Source organism: Onychostruthus taczanowskii, unplaced genomic scaffold, assembly GCF_017590055.1.
Source record: "Onychostruthus taczanowskii isolate IOZ18803 unplaced genomic scaffold, ASM1759005v1 scaffold5, whole genome shotgun sequence".
Classification (NCBI taxonomy): domain Eukaryota; kingdom Metazoa; phylum Chordata; class Aves; order Passeriformes; family Passeridae; genus Onychostruthus; species Onychostruthus taczanowskii.
In genome coordinates, this window is record NW_024502568.1 from 6921780 (window position 1) to 6948101 (window position 26322).

Genomic DNA, 26322 nt, shown 5'->3' on the forward strand with positions numbered 1-26322 from the left:
CCCCAGTGAGGAACTGTGGAAGGTCACACCCCTGCAGTTAATAATTCACAACTTCCAAAGTGATGTGAAAAAACGAGTGGCTATCCATGCATCTGAAAAACCTGTAAAATATTAACTTTTTTTGCTCCCACTCTTAAGTGTTTTAGGAGACTAACACAAACTAGGCCAGAGGAGGGGGCTTTTGACTGCAATAACAAAGCATCTCATGAAAAAAAATTAAGTTTTTTTTTTATGGCAGTTCCAAAAGACTTCAGTTTTTACTTCAAATGAAAAGCACGATCTAAGGCTGACTTCTGCAGTCTGGCTGCACTATGACCCAAAGTGAAGTCTCTGATATTTCATCTTCACAGTAATCTGTTTTCTATCACCTTTGTTGGGAAACACCTTCAGCCTTCCAACTTTTATTGCTAATGATAACAAAGATTTCCCTGAACCATCTGAGTACTTGGTCATGAAGTACCAACTGAGCAAAATGTCTGTTTGATGGTATTTATCAGAGCAATAGACTCTTTGTGGTACTGAACGTGACTGCCAATCTTGGCAAAAACTGCAGTCCCACTGGGGCTCTGCTCTATTCTTAGATATGTAATAGAGGAATAAATCTTGACTCCATGCCTTGCCCATCTTTCTTTGACTCGGGCTTCTCAGTCCCAGTTCGTTTCCTGTAAGATTAAAACCCAGTCTTGTGTGAGCAAGGGGGCCTGCTCAGGGGATAACAGCCTGTGTCAGTCCTGACTGCTGTGCACGTCTGGGTGGTGCCAGGCACTGAGCAGATTAACTGCTAGGTCATGGAGGGCTTTTATTATTTATTTATTTGGAAAATGTAAAGGGCAAATGCATGCTGTGGGATGTACACACCACATAAAGGGGTTTCTATGCTGATTTTAAACCCTTATCTTGTGCTTCCTTGCAGTACAGGTCCACTCTGAGGACCCTGCTGGAAAGTTCTAATTAAAAGGCTTGTTTGGTTCACTACCTGTCTTTCTCTGTAGAGCTGGAGGCCCCTGGCTGATAACAGACATGCGAAGAGGAGAGACCATATTCGAGATTGACCCACATCTGCAAGTATGTCTTTAGTTTATAAAATGTCATGTCTCTTGTAGGAGCCAATTGTCATATAACAGTTCCAGTATTTTCTGTAAAGGTGCTTGGATCTTCCTAATGTTTGTAATAATCCTGGAAAAGTCTTAGAAACTCTTTGCCCTCTTAGAGGTGGTTCAAGAGGGACATGTCCAGCCTGATGTGAATGGCAGCTCTAGGAAGAAAGATAGAGAAGGGAGACCAGGAAAATGGAATCTCCTGTATGAGATAAATTGGTAAAATTTGGACTGGATGTTTTAGAAAAGAGGAAGAAAGAAGATGAAAGACGTAGAATAATACAAGATTTAGGAATGATATACCAGGAAATTTTTCCTTGTTTTTATGTGCAAGTGTAAGGAGATATAACATGTAGAAATCTCAAAACCAACTATTTTTTCACAGCAAATGTGACAGTGTAGCTCATTCCTGTAGGATATCACTTGAGGCCAAGTAGTTAGTGTGGACTGAGAAATGATGGGAACCCAAAAGTACCACATGCAGTTATTAATAATCCGTACAGGAAGAGATACTAAACCTTCTTCTTCAGAGTTCAATTTAATTTCTGAAATTTAAAGATAAGAATAGGACCTCTATGGAGAGGTTACTGTACTATGGACTTCTCCTGAGCCATGCATGCATTTGGGAGACAATTCTGCAGTCCCTTCAGCAGAGCTGGAGTACATGGTACTGGAGTACATGTGTCCCCAGCAAATCCAGTGTGGTGCTGGCCATGTTTCAGTGAATCACTGAGTATTTGCCTTTAACAGAGAACTTATGGCTCAGCCTGGTAGGGCACGTGCAAATGTGCATGTTTTGTACAAGCATTTGCTTATGGTCTGCATGTCTGTATCTGATTATTCTTAGTTGCCTCACAACATCTTTTACTTTGAAAGCTTAAGAAGAAAACCAAATTCTACTTTTACTGCTTTTAAGGATTTGTTCATCTAGAATAAGCCCAGTCTGAGAAACACAAGAAAATGTTCCACAAATGTTCCACAATGTGGGAGCTAATGCAACTGGAAGTCCCATAAAGTTTTTAGACTTTCCAAAACCTTGCCCTCTTCCCTCCTGGAGGTGTTTCTGTTGTCTGCACACTGGTGATTCCTAATGATAACAAGGTTTTCTTCAATTTACTGTAAATGAAAAATAGCTCAGCTTACTGGAATCTGAGTCAGCCAAGGCAAGTTAAGGCAAATAAAAGGAGTACCTCTGCCTCACCAGTGTGTCCTGCTGCTGAAAGCTGCTATGTCTGTGGTCCTTCCGGACTTCCTCACATGGAGCACATTCCTGTTTCTGTTCTCTCTTGCCCTTGCAGAAGTGTAGATGGGCAGGTGTGTGTGTGCACACCTCCCTCCTGCTCTGCTGCTGCAGCCCCCAGGGACTCCCAGAGCAAAATCCGCCCCTGAGTCGCACAAAGAGCCTCTGCTGAGTGCAGGGAGTAAGGCTGTGCCAGGCTGCCTTCAGCCCTGTCACGTGCCTTCTGCTCTAATTAGTGGGGAAGGATAAAGTGCCATTTTCTTGGTGTTGGTAGAGGGTGTCTGAGACCAGAAAGGCAGCAGTGGAAGAGAGGTGGAGGGGAGGGAGGGAACAGGCAGAGAAACTGGACAACTTTCTTGGGAGCCAGCAAGCATGTTGTCTGCCTGGGAAGCAGGCAGAGCTTGTTTGGAGGCTGCATTGTGTCTTGTGGGAATTGGTTGAGGCCTAAACTCAGCCCTGGCAGCAGCAGCTGTACTTTCTGTTCGGAGCTGCTGAGAATGGATCCCAACTAAGATGTCATCCCAGGATGTCGGCAATTAACACTGTGGCAACGCTGGCTGTTTTCTGTTCAGCCAGGCTTCCCTGTAGGCCATTCAGATTTCCCTGGCAGCACTGTCAAACAATTCCTGTCGGTCCCCAGCTCTGTGCTGATTCTCAGTGCTTTGCTTCTGTTTAGCAGATATCTCAGAAGAGAATAAAGCTGATTTGAATTTCCTGAGTTGTGGTTGCTGCTCTGCAGGTCACACTGCAGTGCTCTGGCTCGTTTAAAAAGGGATCAATGACTTAGAGCCTCAGAGCATCCCTCCCACATGCTGAGAGGAAAATGGGACAGAAATATCCTTTCTTTGAGGAAGGAAAGAGCTGAACCTCCTTTGCCCTGGGCTCCTCCAGCCTCCTGTTCATGCTGCCCTTTCAAGGAAGGAAGAACAGCTCCTCAGTCCGGGCAAATCTTTGCTGGCTAAAGGTGGGGTAGAACTGTGCATTGCCTATAGAGCTATAAGTCTACACCAATTGGGGTTTTTTGACTTTTCCCCTTTTAACATCAATACTTGCAAACATTATGAAACAGGCATGCAAATTAGGCTGCCTTAAGCCAGCTCGTTTCCATCAGCTCCCCTTGATCTCCAAGGGATGCCAACAGAGCAGCACTTCTTCCCCTGAGGAAGTGCTCTGCAAGCCAGCTGAGCTGCAGATGAGAGTCCTTCCCCCTCCCCGAGGCTCTGCATTGTGTCCGCAGGGTCTGCCTGGGAGTGGGGCCCTGGCTGCAGGGATGGGGGAGCAGATCCCACCAGAACCTCACAGCCCTCCGGCCTCTTCTTCTCCCTGCTCAAGAGCAGGTTTGGTGGCTCTTCCATGCTTTCCCAATGACTGGGATAAAAAATAACTTCGCTGACAAGTTACACCTCCCCACGCCAGCCCATTTGGGTCCTCACAGAGCACCATGGAGGGTTCCCAAAGGAGCCACGTGCTAAATCTCACTTAGAGCATTGTCTGCATATGTAGGAACGGATGTATTTTTATTTCTTTCCCCACAACTTCTATTTCTGGGTGACACGACTAATTTTATGTTTAGGATAAAACAAAAGAAAATCGTAGCAGATTTATTATTTCTCAGATTTTCCTATTACGTTTTCAAGAAGCCAGTTTTGCCTGACGCTGGAGGAAGATCCTAACCAGGGGAGAAAAACAGAAGAAAGGCAGTCTCTTGAATGCTTAAGTCTAAGTCAAGACTGCTCTGGTCCTGCAGTCAGCCACAGGCTCCTACCTCAATTTTGGGCCAAAATGTGGGTTTTGGGAGGTGATCCAGATGAAAAAAAAAAAAAGAGTTGGCTCAAAGGAAGGGATAGGAGCACATGGAGGAGGGTGGGACTGCAGTTATTTCAAATTACATCAACTTAAACCGCTGTGCAACCACACCCTGAATGCTTGTGTTTATCTTTGAGCTGCTCAAATCCTCTCTTGAATGGTCACAAGAACAGCAATGCTGTTCCTGGGGTGCAGCATGCACAGCTGGGCAAGGGGAGGGATGTATATGGGTTTAGTCTGGAAACTGTTTCTTGGGGAAAGATTTTGCAAAGAGCAAAATGTTCTTACAATCTCTCCCCTTCAGTGGCAATGTCAAACCAGAGGGTACTTACATGGATTGGACAGATCCTCTCCCACTGCGTATGACACCACTCTGCTCTCTCCTCAAATCTTTGACGTTTCTTGGGACTGCCTGCATGTCGGGGTGACACAGATGTATGCAGAGAGGTGCAGACCTTGCTGGTGCCACTGAGCAGTACCAGGGGCAACACCCCTTCAGAAAAGGGAGAAGCGGGCCTGGCTGGTTCGGTGCCAGGGAAGAGGTGCCAGCCTTGCTCGGTGTAGCACAGCCCCGAGTTTGTTCGGCTCAACATTACCCCCTTGTGGGTCACAGGTGGAAATTCAGACGGATGCCCACGTCCAAGAAGGTGGAACTTCCTGTACGAGGTTTGGCTGTAGCTTAGGGCAGTCTTGCTGGCAACAGATGCACATGTCCTTTAGTAAATGCCTGGTGCCTGAGAGCATCCAGCTGCTTTTGATTGGTGTGTGACACCTTCTAAGACCCAAACACTGGTTACGTGCTTGGAAAGTCCAGCTTGCAAGGGAGGGACTTTGTTTATTTGCCGGTAGAGAAAGCTGTGCAGAAGCTTTGACATTGGGAACAGACCTGTGTCTCCTTGCACGTCCAAACTTGCATGTTTGTCCTTTATGGGGACACCCCAGCACATTGGAAAGCAGGGATTCTCTGGGCAGTTTGCAAATGAAGAACCCATGTGAATGATGAGTCTCTCCATGAGCTGTTTTCATTGTGGGACTCTTTGGTAAGGTTGGAAAGGGAACTTTAGTTATTCAGGGGTTTGTTGTCATTGACGTATGAGAGATCGACTGCCAAGCTGCGCTTCGCGTCTTAAATATTTCAAGTTGGTGTAAATCAGTGCTAACACTGAAAGAAACAATCCTGAACACCCCAGGCCATTGATTTCCACCTTTCTCTCTCCCTGCTTTGTGCCTGTCAGGGCCACGGAGTGAAGCAGTGGGGACAGGGTGGGATTTCAGACCAACTTGGTATGGAAAATGTTTGTTTAGTTCAGAGTGGCTTCCTGATTTGGCTCAATGTGCAGTTGCTGTTTGCTGACACAGCAAAGCACAGGGCCCAGAGAGTGGAAATTGCCCACAAGAGGGGATCTGCAGGAGCTGTGGAAGGCTGGGCTGCACCATGGTGGGTTCCAACTCAGGCTCAAGCCACACTCAAAAAAACTCTTGGTGTTTTGAATCTTTTCAAGCAGGAGAGAGTCGACAAAGGGATTGAGACAGATGGCTCAAACCTGAGTGGAGTGAGTGCCAAATGTGCCTGGGATGACCTGAGCCGGCCACCAGAGGATGATGAGGACAGCAGGAGCATTTGCATTGGGACCCAGCCTCGGCGGCTCTCTGGGAAAGGTGAGAGGTCCTGGGCCAAGTCGCTGTCTCGGCCGTTCAGCTTCTCTTCTGGTGGCTCTGGGCAGTGCACTGAGTCATGCTGCATCCTCGAGTTCATCACAAACACCACAGCCATTGGGAGGCTTGGTGTGTCTCAGGGCAGCAAAACGGATTTTGGCCTCTTTGAAGAAGGCAGGAGAGAGGAAAAGAGTTCTTGGCATTATTTTGTCTAAATGTTTCTTTCAGTTTTTAGGCAAATTGTAATCTGAATCTGGAAAGTTAAACTGAGCAGCTGCTGAAACCAGGACTGTAAACACCTGCAAGGTGAAGCAATTTCATTTTCCCAGGTTGTGTTTCCTTATTAACATTACCCCTTCTTGGGGAGCAAGTTGGACTGACGCTGCACATTGCTGCAGCTGAACTCAAAGAATTCGTGCAAATACAGAAATCTAAAAAGAAGAGCTAAAAAACTGTGGAGTTTCCCTTTGCAGTGAGATGCTTTCTCAGGGTAGAGATGTCATAGCCATTACACAGGCTTGAAATTATGCATATTACCTTTCAAATGGGTGAAGCAACATAAAATTTGAGGGCTTGAGATTTCCTGGAATTAACAATGGTTTCCATAGGAATGGCATCTGTTCTTAAATCCATGGTAAAAATTAGTTAAATGCATACAGCCTTTCTTCTGGCTTCTGTGCAAATGTTTTGAACTGCACTGGATCTAAAAAGGCTGTTTTGTCTCAGCCTTGAAATGAAAGGCCCAAGAGAGGTATACATGATGAAATTTGTATATTCTTCAAAAGATTTTTAAATAATTTGGGGTTTTTTTTCCCTACCTAATTCTCACATTTCTCAAAAATAGATGAGGAAACTTCTAAGAAAGGCAGGAAAGCTTTCTATTGAAAGTGTTTGGCCAGTAGACATTTCAGAAGAAGGCAGAAGGAAAAAGACTGCATCTGAACTGCATAATTTGCAGCTTATTTTCAGATGTGAGCTTGAGGCTAAAGGTTGCCCTGCATAAAAATCCCTCCCTTTGTGAATCTTGTTGTAAATTAATCAACAGATTTCCAAAGCCAATTGCAAAAAACTTGGAAGCCTTCATACATTAATTTGGGAAAGGAACAAGTTCCTGTTATGCCTAATGGGAAAAATGATTTGCAGTACAAAGGTTTGGAAGTATCAGGAGGTTCTATGAGAGTTACAGAACCAACGAACACCTAATTTATGAAAATTTACAAAACTACTCAGAATTTCTTCATCAGGAGGACTCAGTACCAAAGATTCCAGCTCTCCTTGCCTGGCATAACAATGAAGCCCAAACAAGGGAATTCAAACTGACATTATAAAGTGAAATAACTCTTAAGCAAGTTCAGGAAGTGCAGTTAAGTGTTACCCCATAACATTTCTACATTTCTTTCTGAAGGGGAAGAGAGTTTAGATGAAACACACCTGATATCTTCTTGTGTCTGTGTTGTTTCTGGGGATTCTAAATCATGTTAAAAAATTCTCTTTGCAGATACAGAGCAAATCAGGGAGACTTTGAGGAGAGGGCTTGAGATTAACAGCAAACCTGTCCTACCTCCAATCAATGCACAAAGACAGAATGGGTTGAACCTCGACCGAGCACCGTGAGTTTCACCCTGCACATTCACATGGTGGCAGAGGGAGGCTAAAGAGCTCAGCATGGAAAATTCAGTTGGGTGGGAAAAGACTTGGCAAGGGGAGAGGAAATCTGGCAGTGAACACTTGCAAAGTGCAAAGATAGGGGGAGAAGAGTTATTCAGGTTGGATAAATGGGCTAGTACTCAGGAGGGCAGCTTTTTAGAGGGGTTTTGGACAAACAGTGTTTATGCACAGTGAGTCTGACTGTTCTGTAGAGCCTGCTGTTCATGGTCTTCAATGTTTGAATTCAGACTGGAGTGATCCCTATAAAAAGTACTGTTCTGAAAAGTGATACAGTATCAGTAGAGATAGGTGGAATAGGTGATTGCTGATATTTTTTCCTGAGTATTTTGTTTTCAAGCTCATAATTACAAACCCTTTGGTTAAAATGTTGATTTTTTTTTTCTTCTTAAGTGACTGATCTTGTCTTGCTTAAACAGGTGTGTTCTGTCAGTAATTACATGCCAATAACAACGGGGTCTCTAATAGCAGTAGTCTAACAGATGATTTAAGTGGGACTAGGGTGGCCCGTAGATCTCTCTTGTAACTTCTGACTTAAGTGAATTTATTATCTGTACTTCTGTCTTTCTGGGCTTCTCCCCTTCCCCTCTTAGACTTCAGGTGCTAGTACACTGCCTTCCCATCAATTTTAATGTTTTCATCTAAATGATACAGAAAAACACACATCTTTGCTGCACTCTTTCTTCTTGGTATTTCCTGTGGTTTCCTAGTCTCTGATGAACATCTCTGCTTTCAAGAGTAAAGATCAGCATGAAATCAGCACTTCCCTGTAGTGCCAGTCAGGGACAGCACTGTTTCAATTCCTGTTTCATTCTTGATTCAAACATTTCATGAGAAAAATATTTCTTCTTGTTGTCCATTCTTGTTCCATTTTGTGGATGACTTCCGATTTGCCAAATAAATGAATGTTTATGGGTTGCCTAATCCTTTGGGGGAAGTATTATATGTCAATTGCTAATTCTTTTTGCTAATATGTAATATGAGATATAGGTACTTATATTTAAAAAAATCTCAAGTGACTTTATTATTGCTTTAGGAATAATCTTACTGTTGCCATATAGTAATTATATGGAGTCAAATTCTGATCTGACTCAGGTTTTGAGTAGTATTTCTCTGCCTGCAGGTTGGTCACATTGGACCATTGGTTGGTCCCACTGGCCCCACTGGAAAAAAAATATAAAATTTTACCATGTGATTTGCACAAATCACACCCAGCCTTGGAGAGCTCAGAAGTACTGGGCAGGATTTCTCACAGATGCTGGGCTCCTTCATGCATCTGCTTGTCCAGCGTAGGCTCTGAGTCCTCAGTGGTTGAGGGTGACCACAAACATTTTGGGTGCACGTCAGGTCAAGGAGGCAGCTGATGGGCAAGCCTTAATGCTGGGAGGCAGTTGTTGCTTAGATGAGAGAGCTTTACGTTATTCAGGGTGAGATAAACAGAGATACATTTGAGACAGAGTGGTGAAAGGTTAGCAGAGGTCTAAGATGAAGCACACAAATATTTACCTGGGTTTTTAACTGTTCTGAGACGGAGGAAGGCAGGTCAAATTCAGAGCCTCACATCTGTAACAGTGCTCTTTGTTGCAAATCTCTTACCTGCAGCAGCTGCACACTCACTCTGCCTGAAGCCTGAGTGGTAAGAATGGCTGGTTCCCAATGTTTGCCTCCTAGGAGGTCAGTACATTTCTCTGAGGTCTATGGTTACCACTGGGGAAACTGATAGGTCACCTGTTTCTCCAAAAGCACTTCAGTTAAGGAAAGACAGCTATCAGCTGTGTTACTGTGGTGATACTATTGGAGGGATAGGGGAAATCTCAGCTTAAAACAAACAGCAGTGTGTCCTAATACTTTCTTCCTCCATCTTACTAGCTGCTTTGAGAGGAGTTTGAGAAAGGTCTTTTTCTCCTTGTGCAGTTGCTTCTCCTCTCCATGTAGCAGATACAATGGGACTTGTTCAATGCACTGACCATACCAAGAGGGGTGGTTTGTGCTGGAAAGCAGTATTTACTTACTACCTCTGACTAACTAGTACTTAAATGAGAGCTGATGATTACTCTTACTGTGGCTAAAACTGATCAGTCAACACATTTTACAGAACAGTGTGGTATAGATGAAGCAGAAGAGGAAGATCTTGTTATGTCTCTGCCTTCCTTAACACACTGTCTCAGCATGTCTCATGCATTTGAGCAGAATTGCTCAATGTGCAGTAAGTAGAAGAGCATGATATTGAGACTCTCATCTCCAGCTGCTGCACTGGAATGTAACTTAGGAGCTCAGCTTTTGCATGCAGTAATGTATCTACATCCATGTTCCCTCCAGGTACCTGCAGGGGTAAAGGCTGAGACACAAAAGGCACAAACCCAGTGCAGATATAACTCTTTCATAGGACTTCTGAGCACCTGAGATGAAGGACAATTTTGTGCATAGTCCTTCTGGTGCAATCCTTGCTTGCATTGCTTGGGCCTGGTAGGGCTGGGACTTGGGTCTGTCCTTAGCTGTAAATCTTGTGTAATCAAAGGCAAGTAATTTAGCCATTGAGCTTCAGTTCTGAATCAATAAAATGGGACTAATAACAATGTCATCTTCTTGAGGCACCACAAGGATAAATATGTTAATGATTACGAGGTGCTGGCTGATGGGAAGCAGGCTTGTGTGTAATCATATCCTGCACTGTACACACCAAATCATAAAATATCAAACCTGTGGTTCTTTGCAAGGATCCTGTGAATAACTGGTGCATTAGAAGTTCTTTAGGAACTTGACAGGAACACTCTCTTGGGGCATGGCAAATTGTTTCAGAACTGCTTTCCACAGGGAGCGCTGCAGAACCCCAGGCTGTCAAATTTGCACCCAACTGACAGTAGGATGTTAAAGTCTGACACAGACTCTAAGAGGTGCAGAAGAGGAATGTGCTGTTTATTTATCATGGATTTGCAACCACCAACTGCTTTCCTAGTAGCTTTCTTCCCTTTCTTTTATCCTAACCCTACCACCCACACACAATAATCTATCAAGGTTTAAAGCAGACAACCTGTTCTGCATTCAGCATCACAAATAGTATCAGAAACACTGAAGCTTTTGAATATTTATTTGTATAAAATGTAGAGGATCCCGATTCCATGTAGATTTCCCAGTCCTTGTATAGTTACAGTTTTCAGTGCTTATGCAAAAACCTCATATTATTTGGTTGCAGATAGGGCTTGATTTGGTTGCAGATAGGGCTTGAGTGTTTTGGCTCCAGGAAAACATATACTGACATGTTAAGCATGCATATTACCAGTTGTTCACTGTCCCAAAGTCCTAAAAAAGTTTCTTTGAAAAAAAGCTGGTTTCTGTCAAAACCCTGCTGGGCAGCTGTAGTACTTTGATTCATTAGTGTTATTACTGTAGACTGTGTAGCCCTTTTTCTCCTAAGGATATGAATAAAAGCACACTTAAAGCTTAAAACTGCATTGGACATCTGTTTCTCAAAATGACTGTTGGCTCAGTTCATAAGCAGCCATTAAATCAGTTTGTACGTATTAACAAAAGAACATGTGAATTAATCTCTGGAAACATGACTAATCATTTTGAACATAGGTAACTGAATACTCTCAATTACCACTTGGAGAAATAAGACATGCATGAATACCAGTGTGCATTTCAGTGGCACGTTATTTGTTTCTTAGGACCCATCAGCTTAGTAGGTGCTACTGAGACACACAGAAAAGCAAGGCTGCCAGTCTTCTGAATCCTGCAGATTGACTCTTATTGGATGCAGAGAACTGTTACCCGTAGGGGATGTTTAAATGTCAGACTAAACACTGCTGCTGTCAAGCCCTCAGTGGGCTGGAAGCTCCAGATGTCAAAGTTCAGTGACACTTGTGGAGTCTTGCTTCGATCACTACTTAATTTCTTGATGTAATAATTTCTGGGGCCGAGTCTTTGGTTGTCGCTGGTAATTAGCTCTGTGCTCTCCTGTGCAGTAGGTGAGTAGTATCTCCATGTTACAGATTAGGACAGCAGAGTTAATTTGCCACAGTTGCAGTGAGAGCCAGCATTGGGATAGGGGAATTCTTGACCTTTTCCACCCCTCAAGGGCCCCCTTGATCATGCAGCATTGCTGAAATTGATGTTTTTCTGCCTCTTGGCTGACTCAGACTGTTCTACTGTGAGTTGAGGCATGGAGTAGAAACCTAGTGCTAGCACACTGCATTACTGAATGTGTTGAAGCTAAAATTATCTATGGTTGTTGCATTTCATTGTGCCAGAATTCAGGTAGTGCCCACGCAAACCCAGTGTCTGAACATTAGGTTTGAGTGATAGAAAAGGGTCTCCAAAGTCTGTATTACTTTGATAAGGCTTTTCCATCATGTCTCTGCTCTTTATAACTCTCCCCCTTCTCAAGGAGGATCAAGAGGTGTGGTTCACATGCCTGACTCTCATATTTCTGTCTGGGATTTCCTAGGTAATTGTGCTGGTCCCTTATGTATGATGTCCCATTTGTCCAGGGACCCACAGAGACCTCAAGTCCCATCTGCATTCAATTTCTAGGCAGAAAGACAGTTTGAGTCTAGGGAAACCTGAACATATGGTAGCCCTGTAGCCATGTGCTAATTCCATCCAGCCCTGAACAGTTTCCAGCTGTGCAGGGAAATGAAGTCAGGTTCCTGGCAGAGTAGGGAACAACCCTCCGGCAGGTGGGGCTGGCAGGACTGTCCTGGCAGTGACCTGCTGGAGTTCTGCACTCTGAGCATCTCAGGTGGTTGCCCTTCCCTCATGGGAAGAGGGAGGAGTTGTGTCACTCCAGAATTCCTCCTGGGATAACCCCAGACTATCACATGGTGTGCCTGGTTTGGAGCACATGAGTAATAGTGGCACTGCTTCCAGGGCTGGAGTCCGCTGCTCCTGGAGTTCTTGGTAAATAGGGCACATGGATGGAGCAGCACTGGGTTAATGCACATTAACAAGCTCCATCTGAGCAGCGTTTCTGAGGAAGCTCTGACAGTAATACCAAAATGTAGGATTTGCTTGGAGGCGAGTCTGCACTTTGCTTCTCCCAGTTGCACTGGGTTTTCATTCTGCTTTACTTGGGCAGAGGGGAGCTGTTGCCTTTGTAGCTGGTTTCCTGTCTTCAGTTCTTGGAGGCAAACTTTATATAAAGAGGAGCATTTCAGCATTCTCTGAAGCTGTCTGGTTCTGGCTAGGCTTTCTGTTTCTGCAACCACTAAGCAGTAAGTTTCCAATCCAGTCCTGCTTATTTAGGCATGCTCCCTCATCGAGTCGCCATTCAGTGGTGTCCTGGTTGAGTCAGGAATGCTGAATGGAGGGAGGCAATATACTTTAGGGAGTGTCTCTCAGTGTGAGGCTGAGTGGTGGGTGACAAGATTGCAAACTAGAAATGTAAATGTCTGGAAACCCAGTGTCAGTAGAAGTGCAAAGCAGTCACCATGCTAATAATTTGCACTCCTGCATAGTTTTGCCCATCTAAGAATCCGAAAGTGCTTTGCAAACATTGACTTAATCCTTGCAATGTCCCTATGTGGAAAAATGTCTCAGTTTTACAGACAGGGAACCTGAAGAATAAAAGAGTGGTTTGACTTTGCTCATGAGTCTGCGGGGTGCCAGTGGCACAGCCTAAATCTCTCAATTCCACTTCAGCTGCAGGTCCTGGAACAGTCTGGCCCCTGCAAGCTCTGACAGTGGTTATTATGCAGCTTTCCAAAGGGATATGTGAGTGGCAAGAAGATTGTTGCTACTGGCATTGTCCTAGCAGCCCTTCCCTGCCAGGAAATGCACACAGAACATCGTCACCATCCTGTTTAACCAGGCTGAGGAGCACCCAAGTCTGAGCACTCGAAGTAGGCTTGTCTCAGTGTGACCATGGCAGGAGCTGTGTAACCACGTCCTCCCCAGTTCTGCCCTTGCCTCTGTGCGTGCCTGACGGGTGCTGTAACTCTGTGTGCCAAGGTGCTTAGGGCTCTTTCCCACAGCTGCTGGTTTGCCCTTCAGGGGAAACTGTGGGAAAGAGACTGAAAGATTGTTGGCACTTAAGTGATCTTTGACCATATCTTCATGAGGGAGTGAGGAGGTTTGAAACAGCCACGGTTGGAAAGGGAAGAAGGGGGAGTGGAAGGAGGGGGCGGGAGGGGAAGAAAGGAAAAGTGGCCCGACCTTTCTCTCTCAGCTGTGCAAGCCTGCGCTGATGGTTTGCATTTGCTAACTCACAGTACTGAATTTTATATGGAGAGAGCAAGGAGCAATGACAGAAACTAACTTCAGCAAGGCAGTGGGCACCCTCTCCTGGAAAGAGCCCCTGCCATGGCCAGCTTCCAACAGCTTGTCCTTTGTGATTTTGATACCTGGCAGGGTCGCTTGGAAATGCAGCAAAATTATGCTCCATATCAGCAACAGAGCTTGGAGGGGAACTGAGACTTCCTTCCTTGACAGATCCATGAGATCAAGCGCTCTGATCATAAAGCGAAGCGCAAATGCAAGAATAAATAAACCTTTCTTAATCCAATCAACCTGGTTATTCTTGAATCCCGTAAAATAACTGCCAGTGGTTGCTTGAGGAGTTGCTATAAACATGACTTATAAGGAGGGGACATCCAAACTTTGTGCAACCTAGTGATTGCATTGGCAATTTTCCAGGATCCCCACGGGCTGCTGCTAATTGGCATCAAATTAAGCAGGTTGCAGCCACCCTCATCTTTAATACAAAGAGAAGGCCCCCGGGAGGCTACAGGTTCCAGCGTGTGGCCTTCTCACATCAAGAAGGAGCACAGCACACTGGGATGTCGAGTCTCCTCAGGCCCTTTCCCCTTGTTGACAGATCTGGGGAAGCTGCAGGCCACACTGGACACCTTTACAATGGCTTGATCACCCTCTCTTTCTTAGAAAAAGAGAAAAAAAAATCAAGTATGGCTTTGGTTAAGTTCATGTTAATCAGCATTCATGAGACTTAACAAAAAAACAACAAACATAATTTCCTCCCTCTCTCCTCCACCCAGAAGCAGACTACTGGTAGAAACTGAAGCTGGAAAAAATAGTTGAAAGTCAGCTAAAGTCACCTTGGTAACTGCAGCAATACACTTGCCCAGAACAGGAGACATCAAACCCAACTACAAACAGCTTTAAAGAAACAAAAAGAATGTAATCATCTAAAGAATTAATCTGACAACTGCCCACGTTTACACCTCCCACAAGCTCCCAATCAGAGGGAAATGCGCTTTAATCTCCTCCAACTCCCCTCCAGTTTCACAAAACACTAGATGTGCAGTCTTTAAACTGGGGCATTTCCGGCATGCTGCTTCCATTTAAATCTGCTGCCTTTCCTAATGCAGCAGCCCTGGCTTTTGCAGAGTTGTTTTTTCTGGACACTGAGAAACATGAATTTTTTTGTGGGGGTTGGACTAAGTATTAAATCTGGCATAGACAAAGTTTGCAACATTTTTTGTGATAGTCAGCTAGATCTTAGTCATAACAAGTAAAACTCCACTGACTCTTGCTGCTGATTTATTTGGTGATGGGGTGGAGGAAGCAAAGACTTACAGTTAACTGACAGTCGTAAAACCAGGGATGTTAGTGTTAGAAAGCAAAGTTTTTCTACTTTTTTTTTCTGAGTCTGAAAACTACAAGCTGTGGATGTCAATGTGTGTTACTATATGATCTTTTTATTAATAGCAACTGAGAGGTCCTGCTGACCCTTCATCTGGGTGATCACCTTTTGGGAGGGTCAGCACGAGGATTTCCAATCCCAAAGAGAGAATTTTAATGGGTCTTTCTTAGTCACTGTGATGGAACCGTAACCTCCTGATGTGTTATGTGCATTCCACTATATACAATTCTTGTTTAGAAAGGTCTACCTTAGACAGAAGGTTATTTGGTTTCTGCTCTTGGAGTTTCACCCTTAATTTTAAATACCTGAAATGGTGTGAGCTCCTCTGAAGAGAAACAAGAGACACAGAGTATGAGTGTTTTGGAAAGGATTAATCCTTTCATGTCATTCACAGTATTAACTACCATTTTGCTTCACCTTTTTTGACAGAAGGGCTGGTTACTTATTAATGTGAAGTCATAATTATTGACAGCCGTAAAGTCATGACAGTTCCATTTGATAGTTATACATTAGTCAACATCTTCTCTTGAGCATGTAATGACAAACAGCATTTGTTGGTTTTAATAAGACTCAGAAAGCTTTGCCCCCTGCCTCCAGAATTACTGCCATCATTCCTATTATTGCATTAACAACTGGAGGCTGTTTCCCCTCCGGACTGCAGCCCCATTGTGCTTGCAGCTGGCTAGCATGGTGGAAACCTAAAAACCTGCCTTTAGCTGGGAGAGATTTGGAGCCCAGGGTTGTGGGGAGCTGTCCTGCTGAAGCACAAATCTTACACCATGGATTGCCTGTGAGGCTGTTCTGGGCAGTCCAGGTGAGCAGGGCACAGTCTCTTGTCTGTAGCAGTAACATTGCTGTAAAACTCCTGATCCACTCCACAGTGCCTAAACTGTGGAACTGCATTTAGGAATGCAAGTTTATGGCTTGCTTGAAAATCATGCGTTGCTAATGGCTGACCCTTTTGGTAGGGGCTGATAAATGAATGATTGGAAGCTGTAGACCACAGGCTGACTTTCCCACAGCTCACTGTGTATATAAGATCTGATAAGGAAGTTGAGACAAAGCTTAGCTTAAGGTCAACTGATCATTAATCAACTGTAACTGCACTTCTCAGGTAATCAGCCTGAAAAATGCTGGCCTGCTCCACTCTTTGAAGACCCCACCTAGAAGGAGCTATAAAATGTTTGCTGAAGTAGATTAAACACCACTTTAAGTGCCACACATAGACTACAAAGCATGTTGTGTCTTTGCTTCAGGGTTAACCCACTAAACTGACACTCTGCTCACTGTCAGTCCATCAGCCCACCCTATGCATAAGCTGTATCCTGATGTACCGTGTCCCTACTGGATACATTGCTACTTTTGTATGTTGCTAAAGATGAAAATGGGACATATTTTACAGTTTTTATCTTGCAGAGAGCTGAGCTGCTCTGGTATCTTTTTTTCTGTATGTCTCTGACCTGGCCATGCAGTGTATTTGCAGGTTGGACCATGAGATATCAGAGTTTAGCTGTTTCAGAGTGGGCAGCTCAGCAGCATGGGTGAAGGGCTCACGTGGGACTAGGCGACCTGGCAGAAGCAACAGGCTGATCTGCGCTGGAATTCACACTGAACTGCACTACTATATGTGTGGCTGGTGGGAGTAATTTTGGGACAGCTCTCAAAGGTAAAATCAAGTGAAGGTGTCATCTAGGTCAGCTCATGAGGGTGAAGCTGATTCTTTACAATCATTTCCAGATGTACACTAAAGACAGTTCAGCTTGGATGGAAGAAGGATTCAGGCTTGTTTTAACAGTGCTCTCAAGTGGAGCCACAGCTTGCTAGCCTTGTTTGGCTTTGGTCCTTGTGGCACAGTGGAGGTACGCTGCAATGTGGAATCTCAGTGCCCTCCTGCTTTCCCTGTCCCTCTCCTCTGGCGATTCTGTACTGTAGAAACTATCTTAACAAAGTCTTACCTCTATTAAATTCTTGTGGAATGCCAGGTGGCAAGAATATAAATCACTTATCAGACACTTCTCATCAATCCATGTCATCCATTAAAGTCATAACCCATCCTGTCCTTTATTCTTTGTTCCAGACTGTCAAGTAAGAGATCATGCTGGTGCTCTTTGAACATATAAAGTCTTTATGGTCAAGTATTTTGAAATAGATTGTTTTATTATCTAGAGGATTTGGTCTGGCAAAGTTCCTAATCATGTAACAACATAACCGTGTTGTAGCTTCAGAATATGCTGGTCTTGCAGAAATGAAAGAATAAGAAAGCAAAGTTGCCATTGTCCTAAAGCAGCCCGACTTACAAGGGAGAAGAATCTGTGAATCTCCTACTTGTCACATGGGGAGAGTCTGTCTTTTGGCTGTTGCACTTGGTGCTGGTGGAACCAGGAGATTCTCAAAGCCTTTTGGTTGAACTGTGCAAAAAAACGCACAAAGGACTGGACTAGTCATTCCTGCAGGCCACTACCTGAAAAATCGTGAAGATAATCAAAAGCAGGAGGAAGGACACACCTGGTAATTAATCCAAACCATAGTGTTTGGAGACTTCAGCTTTGCTGCAGTTCTTTCCAGAATTTTTTTTTTTTAATACTGGGAAGGGATGCACCATGTATATACATCAATTCAGATCCTAGGTTGTCAAATCAAGGTGAAGAGCTGCATGCTAGGACTGGTAGCCTGAGTGAGGCTGTGTCTCTGCAGAGAGTGGTGAAAACTCAGATGTGTCTTTGTCTTCGTAACAGTTTTTTCCCATATCCTTCCATATTTGCAATCAAAATAGCACACAGTACTGGAATCCTGAATATGTGCATTTTGTCTGTTCTCTTAGAAGCCGTAAGGACAGTTTGGAAAGCGAGAGCTCAGCAGCCATCATTCCTCATGAGCTGATCCGCACGAGGCAGCTGGAGAGCGTGCACCTGAAATTTAACCAGGAGTCCGGAGCGCTCATCCCCCTCTGTCTAAGGTGAGTGAAGCCATCCTCCTCCACAGCCTGTGCTAACATGCTTCTTTTGCCTTGTGGCATTGTTTCACCATACAGACATGCATGCAATGGGTCTGTAAAGGCCAGAGCTTAGATATTTTGCCAAAACACATTAAAAACAGATGATTCTTTGCATGATTCTGTGCTCATCGTGTTAAGATTGTTTCTCATTCTTTTTACGTCCTCCAGTGTCTTTTGAGTGCTGAAGCAGGACAGGGTTAGTATAGGGGTTTTTTTATTAGTCTAATGCAACCCTGTGATAAAGAAGGGATGTCTCAACATACTCTGTCAAAGAAATCCCTTAAGTTATTCATTCTGACTTCTGGACTCAGATAAGTGGTTGTGCAAAACCTGTTTGCAATCAGTTTATGCATACAAGTGTGGGTTTTAGACAAATTATGTCACATGACTGAAGGAGCAACACATTGTGTGCATGCTATACACATTTTCTTTTGAAGGTTCAGTCTGTGCATATCACTGGCTTCTAGTTTTCCATAATTTCAGCCAGCATTATTTTTAAAAATCCCTGTGCAAATGTTCTAGTATCTTAAGATAAAAATGAACTGTCATGTCAAGACAAATGATTGTAGGTGATTGTGTTACTTTAGCTTAATGAGTTACATGTTGGTAGTATCAGAGTTATCAGCAGCAGGTGCACACTTGCCTGGGCCTGTTGAGAAACCAATGGGAAAGTTAATGCAAACATATTTTATTTTACATCACAAATGTGTGAACAGTCTGTCCTGATCAGTTAGCTCATCTGACCAGCAGTAACTCACCAAGCAACTGTGACTCTGTGATTACTAGGTACTGTCACAGCAATGAGCCTTCTTAGAAATGCATCTTCACAGTCCCACGCAATGTGGAGTCTGGATTCTCTTCTGTAGTTTCCACCTTGGTGGAAAACTGGCAGTCCCCTGCCTTTACATACATCAGCACCTCATCATGGGAATAGGCATGAAGTGGGATTTAGATGTGTTCTAGCTCTGTAACAAGGTCCTGAGATTAAGGAGGAAGATGAAGGGTAGCTCCCTTCCTCAGAAAGAGTCTTATCACCTGCTTTTTGAAGCAAATCTTTCCTATATTCCTGAAAAATAAATATTTGCTGCCTTCAAAGTAGTTTCCCCTGCTGATGGCAGAAACAATAGTGATGTATCTCGTGGTGTTGAATGCTGTGCACCCCCTCTCAACTCATGCACATGTGTTTAATTCCCAGGGGAAGGCTCTTACATGGACGGCACTTTACATATAAAAGTATTACAGGAGATACAGCAATCACATTTGTATCAACGGGAGTAGAAGGAGCCTTTGCTACAGAAGAGCACCCCTATGCAGCCCATGGACCTTGGTTACAAGTAAGATAGCCTGTCTCCTGATTTTCCCCTTTCCTCCTTTACTGCGACCTAAAAATTATCTTGCTAAGGGCTTATGTTGTTTAAAAGTGTAACAAACCTGTATTTTCTGCTGCAACATCTCTCATTGCTCTTGCACAATATTTTCAGTAATTATGGCCTCAAAAAGTAATGGTGAAATGCTGCTATTTGTGCTATTTGTATTAGTGGAAATCAAAAAGATAATTGACTGGAAAATTCAGACATCATCTATGAATACAGTAATATCCATTTCCTGAAGTCAGTGAACACTTTACAGGCTGTATTTATTCTTGATTTTTTCCAGAAAGGAATTTGGGGAGGCAGAGAGGAATGACCTAACCAAGAATGGAGCCAGGGCAGAAGAGCTAGAAAGCTGTGGGACTGTGATCCTGCAGAGCCAAGATCTCAGTTTGATCATCCCTAACGGGAGAGCAGCACAGAGAGCAATGCCTTTCAGTTTTAGCTCTTTTCTATTGATTCTTTGATAAAATCTTGTGGTTGCTTGAAGCACCCACACATTTTTGCACCCACATATTCTTGGTGTCACAGATTTTCCCTGGAAAATCCCCATCTGCTTGGAGTTGAGGGTCAGCCCTAGAGCAGTGATGCACTAATGATCTGACAGTGTAGTGCTGTTCTGCTCTTGAATTTCTTTATGGTTATAAGCATATTGTGAAAAAAATGTCTTGAGGGAATGTGTTAATGCAGAAAAAAACATTTCTGAGGGACTATGTGTGCAGTATGTCTCTGCCTTCACTATAACTGTGGCATTCCTGCCTCCCCTTCTGTTTTGAAGACAGGGGGTTGTTTCACCATTGCAGTGTTGCAGTTAGCCTTCCAATGCTTGTTTTCAAGGCATTCTGCAGCCTGCATTCATATGTCTGGAGGACATCATACCTTGGATTCTGTATGACTTGTAAAGGGGCTGATCTTGGCCAGAACCGTCTCGTGTAGGGATTTTCAAAGAGCTTTGATTGTTCTGACTGGAAAGTGCGATGCTCCTATAATGATTAACAGCAAAGAGTCAGGTTTAAGGGTGGGTCATTTGCTGTTTGTTCCTGTGCTTGCCAACACATGATACACAGGATCTTGTGACTGTGTTAACTCCAAACATGAGTGTTTGTTTGCATTTGCATCACATCTCGAAATATATTGATGTGTAGAGTAGTCAGGTAACCTCTAAACAGTGAAGAATGGCAATAATTATGTCACCATACAGACATGTTAACCCTTACGAACCTGGCTGTTTTCATGCCTCTTATTTTGGTGCTGAAAAACGTGCAAGATTTTTGGAGTAGGTGGCATGGAAAGGTGAAGAATTGCTGGCTCAGATGGTAGGGAGAAGCAAGTTCCCTTGCTTGTCTCCTACACAAAGCCAATGTATTGGATCTTCTTATCTGCCATAAGCAGCTCTGCTGCTGGCCCCTGCCCTGTCCTGTGTTGAGTACAGGATGAAGGGGGGAGGAAGGGAGGCTAAAAGCAGCCTGGGACAACAGGAGTAGCACCCGGTTGTGAGATGTGGGAGTGTCTGAGACTCTTGGCTTAGTATGCAAGGGAAGACTTGATCCGTGCTCAGCCGTTCCTTGTGGTGTTGGGGGCAGGGGAGGGGGAGGTTTGTGTGGCTTTGCTTCAGAAGTAAAAGAAGTTGTGGTGCATAAAATTTCCAAGGAGAGTTGTGTTTGGTTTAGTCCATTGCAGCCTGGGCTGGCTGAGTTGGCAAGCCCTGCTAAGCTTTCACATCAAGGCCCAGAGAGGATTTTCCTCCTCCGTTGCTTGGGACTCCAGGCACAGCAAGCAGCTCCAAGGAGAATTGGTGGCTGAAAGCACATTACTGCAATGCAGAGGCATGTTGCAAAGACAAGTAAATGGAGGAACTGTGGAGAAGAGGAGACATGGCAGGCTTTTCCTCCTGTGGACTTTTCCCCTATCTTAAGGTAGAAATAAGAGCTTTCAAAACCCCGGCCTCAATTCTGCAGCAGTCGGAGACTGACTTCTCCTGAGCCTGAGCTTTGGTGCAGTGAGAGCCCAAACCTGCAGACTAAACACAGTACCTCCTGTTTACATCTTGTGGGCTGGAGTGGAGCGTGTCCAAGGTGGGACAGGCTGGAGAGCTGCTGTCTATCAGCCCCCGCTGCCCGGGCTGAGCAATGAGCTGAGAGTCACTGGGCTCTGGTGGAGGGTTAGCAGATGACAGGAGTTTGGCAGGTCCCAGCACCATTCCGACCAGACAGGTGTCCATATCATCACCACAGCTGGTACTCAGCAGGAACCGTTTTAGCAGTCTCAGCAGAAAAAGTAAGGAGTCATTAGACCAGAGAGATTGTACGCCCCATTTCTATCAACCGTCTTTCCAGGTCACGTTTGAGGCATGTTAGCAGGGGAAGCCTGTCCTGCTGCTGCCCATGCTCTGGGGATGATTAGATTATTTCATTCTCCAGAGCTGTCAAATTGGCACCTTTCCCAAGTACTTGGAATTTTTTTTTTCCATTTAAGTAACATTTAATTAGTTCTAAGAAGCTAAATTCTATTAAAGGTCTAAGCATGTTAGGCTGGTTTATTTCTGAACTCTTTCCCCTATGTCATGTATTGTTGAATAGGGAAATTGCTTTAACTCAGAAATGTACAAACATATTCAAGAAGTCCACCTTGTTAACACTAGACTCCTGTTTATATGCTAGTTACTGTGGCAAAGTCTCTGATGTGTAACACTTGAATTAACATTACACATGATCAAAGGCTTCCGCGGTTCTTTCTTCCACTCCCCCTTCCTCCAGTGCTGTGACTGCAGAGCCCCCACATTGCCTCCTAAGCACCTCTCCTCTGTTTTCCAAGGGGTAGGTGTTCCAGATGCACAGGGAAAGGCTGTGCAGGAGGTGTCTGGCCCATGCTGGAGGGTTAAGGATGCTGATCATGCAGACAGACTCCAACATAAACTGCCCCACAGTGACATTCGTATTTGTGGTGGAGCGTCCTTGGTCCAACATCTGAGCTGTGCCAAGTGTGCAATTCATCACAGATTGACCTTGTTTGTCTCTAAAACATTCCCAAAGCAAGGTGAGGTTGTGCGTGTGTTCTCTCTCCCTCCCTTACTTTTGTTCCGACGGATGATAGAGATGCTCTGTTGAAATGTGTAACTGATCAAGCCCGTCCCAATAAAGTTGCCTGAGCCTTTAATACATATTAATATTATCCTGGGGTAGTTTGTGTCAAAGCCTGTCAGCATGCATCATCCTTTGGGAATTACCATCATTAAGTCTCCAGTGATGGGAGTCAGGACATGCTTCTGCAAAGCTCCTCTGCTTTTATGTGGAGCTCTCTGCCCGTCTAGCACAAAGCAGGCTGTTCTCCCCTCCTGCCTTGCTCACCTGGACTGCTTACTCTCCCCAGAGGGGAGAAGGAGGTTTGTTTAACTCTACCTTTAGATAATTTCTGCTCCTGCTGCTTTAGGCAGTCATTGTTCTAGGCAAGAAGATGACATTCAAGCCTTTGATCATGTGCAACGTGCATGCTACGCATCAGATACTACTGCAGACTCTGACATACAAGCCAATGCAGTGCAGTAAAAACAAAGCTATAGTTAAAGAGTCCTCGTTAACTGTAAAATCTAGCACAGAGAATGTAAGAAATATTTCTGCACTTTAGCCTTGCCCCTGCTACACATGTGTATTTCAATGCAATATCTAATTGAAGAATCATACATATTTTTAACGGAGTGTGCTTGCCTTATTCACTGCACAGAGATGCAGTATGTTTAGGGGATGAATCAGGAGCATGGAGTAAAGTAGACTCTTTCCTGTAGAATTCCACTTTATTTGTTAAAATTGGAAAGTGTGTAATGAATGAGGCAGACAATTGCAAAAAAATCACAGTAGTCTTATAGTGAAGCCTGTTAAATGCTGCCCTGGTGAATTGGGTCTTGTTCCTGCCTCTACTACTCTTGTTCCAGAGTCTTAAGCTAAAATGTTCTTACCTGGCAAGTGACTTTGTGTTCCTCATTTTCTGGATGCCCAGCTCAAGACCTGAAGTCTGATCTGTGTTCCCAGCAACAAGAGGAGGTCAGGAGGAATTCCCTTGTGAATACCTCTGTGCTACACAGGACTAAGTGGACTGGAAAACAGGGATCTGCAAGACTTGGGATGGGCACTCACAAGAAGTAGACATTCAGATTCAACTTTTTCTTCACTCATTTTCCTGTGTCTGTTCAGAAGAACATTCTTCCGGTCATCCTGTGAAGAATGCAATGAATTCAGTGCTTGCCAGGGATTCTAGCTCCACAAATGAACAGCAGAAACAATTTCAGGAAGAGATTAAAATTTATTCTTGCAGGTCAGGAGAGAGAAAGGATTTCTTTGGGGCAGGGATTCAGCCTGGGAGCTGTGGTCAAAGACTTCAGCTTCCTGCTCTTGCAGGTTTTCTCTGCGACTTATAAGTCTCTACTTCCTTGAGCCTCCATCCCCCATCTGCTGTATGGAGGGGAGCACTTCCCTGCCTTGCAGAAATGTGAGGCCAAGCACGTCAGAGGCTGAGAGAGAGGTGGACAGTAAGATTAGGTACTTCCAGTGTTATCCGTGCTGGCAGTAGTTGGATGGAGCATACTAAATAAAGGGGAAGAGAGTAGGAGAGAATGGGGAAGCAAGTTGAATGATAATGAAAAGAAATGATGACTAATGCTGCATTCAGTGAGCAGAACCATCCTGAGGACTGCACAGGGCAGAGGTCTTCCTGGAGAAAAACTGCAGGTGATCCTGTGATTACAGATTTGTTTCATGAGGCAGACATGTGCTGGCGCCAAATTAGCGCGGCACAGTTTCTGTGCAGCAATTTCCAAAGTTCTGTACGCCCAATGTCACTCATCTCTGAGTGCAGAGGGTATTTTTTCCAGGTAATTTACTTGGGTCTGGGACTAATCCTGTTAGGCAGGTGGAGGCTATGGATCATTGGCACTTGGCACCCCCTGATTCTCAGCACAATGTGAGTGTCTCACAGCAGTGGTGGGGTGTTATCCTCTGGCACCAGGCACTGCTGGGAGGCCCTCTTTAGGCTCGCCTCCCATGCCAGTAGGTTCCCAATGTCCATCTGACAGCATGTGGATGTTAAGGCTGTGTAAATGGGGTTTTCCATACTCCTTGCCCTTTGTTGTCCCCAGCTTTGGCATCTGATCTGCCCTTCATCCTGTTTTTCTGTGTCTCCGTCTTCCCCTCATCCTGGCCCGTCTCTGCTTTCCTCTCCTCCCCTTCATTCAAGATGGAAAATTCCTTCTCCTCCTCCTCCACATGGTCTGATTTCCAGCAGAAACACTGAGAGTGCTGGAGAGTTTCCCTGCCATTAGTCCTGATGTGCCTGGTGACATAGCAATCCCTCACCTCTCAGAGGAATGATTAGAGGAAAAATCACTCCTTAGCTACCTCTGCCCTATTTTGGGGCAGAGCTGCCTTGGGCTGGGATGTGCTCAGTGAAGGAGGACTCTTCATTTCTCATAAAGGCTATGGGCAAACAGTACTTTCAGAGACTTCTGACTTAGCAAAGCATTTTCATGATCAGGAGAAAGACTTTCCCTTGTCCTCCAGACCACTCATTTGCTAATCTTCATCACCCTCTTCGTAAGGGGTGGTTCTCATGCCAACAAAATTATCACATGAATTTGCTAGTACTGTCAAAATACACTTTTTCCAAAATACCTCTCTCAATTCCTTTTTCCCTAAAAACCTTTAGAAAAAAATCAAAAACAAGGCATCCAGCATGGAAAAATAAGTTGAGGCTTAGGACAACAAGGTCAAACCTTTCATAGAAAATGTTAAATGTGCCTGTAGGCAGGATAGGTACATGGAAGCCGTGGGAAGCATCCAGCATGCAGGAGCTATCAACATGTGCTATCTATGCTGGCAGTCACAGCAGAGAGGGGATTACTGTGAGCAGGGTCATGGGGGACGATCCATTCTTTTGGTTTGGCAACCTAAGTGAAAAATCTGGGAAAGAAGATCAGACTGAGCCCAATCTTTAAATATTTTTCAGTTTTTCTTGCTGAAACAAAAGCCTTAAAGAGACCAAAAGCTGAAATAAAATCCTTTTATGTTGAATGAAACCAGAAATAAGAAAGTTTTCTTCAATAAAAACAGGAAAAAAAATCTGGTTTTGCAGAATAGGGCTGGAGGTGTTAGAAGTTTGCCTTCTCTAATCAATATTTAAGGGATATAATGCTCGCGTAGGATATGAGAGACTCATACTTTATTTCTTTTCTTTAATTTGAACCCCTATTTCTACTTCTTTGCTTTATGGGCACCACAGCTATAGGGTATTTTGGTTCTTCCTCAGCTCTTCCAATTGGAGTTGTTCCACATCATATAAAACACTGAATTAGTCACAGAGTGCACAAGAGAATGACTTTGTTCCGGTAGAGTCAGGACATTCCCCTGGAAATGAGCACATCTGGTTCTTCTCTCTGCTAGACCACATGTTAAATCATTAATGCACATTGGCATAATGGCAGCAACAGAGGTTCAAAGCAACATTTGAAAGATCTACTCTGATGCTGAAGATGCTCACTTGTAAGTGGTAGCTATGGGTCATGTCCTCTCTTGAAGACACAGGCTTGATTTTTGGTCTCCCCACACTTGAATAGATGTGTTATTCCTAGCATGGCGAGTTTAGGAACACCCACAAGCTGGTCTGAGTTGTGTGCAACTGCAGCCTGCTCTTCTCCAAAGCAGTTTTATATGTCTACTCATGAAATTATTTTTCAGAATGTTTTGAGTGGCTTCCCCCAGATTCTTGAGCAGGTCTTAGAAATCTAAGCTAGCAGTTTTCCAGTAAGTTTATCGTGTGCCCCAAACACTCCCCAAAATCTTACTGCATTATCCCTTTGTGTTCTTCTCCCTCACAGTTGAATGAGACATTTCATCTAGGGTAGAAAT

General features: G+C 44.2%; 1 protein-coding gene across 2 annotated transcripts in view; it reads left to right on the forward strand.

Moving 5' to 3' along the window:
- Positions 1–26322, forward strand: part of SUFU (SUFU negative regulator of hedgehog signaling) — an 83137-nt gene that overhangs the window by 47062 nt on the left and 9753 nt on the right. Inside the window, exons 6-10 of one of the 2 annotated variants that reach the window (XM_041415524.1) lie at positions 993–1065; positions 5646–5802; positions 7298–7409; positions 17886–18020; positions 19255–19393. In XM_041415524.1, coding sequence (XP_041271458.1) covers positions 993–1065; positions 5646–5802; positions 7298–7409; positions 17886–18020; positions 19255–19393 — 616 coding nt within the window. The remainder of the gene's footprint in view (positions 1–992; positions 1066–5645; positions 5803–7297; positions 7410–17885; positions 18021–19254; positions 19394–26322) is intronic. The other variant, XM_041415525.1, reaches the window with a different exon arrangement.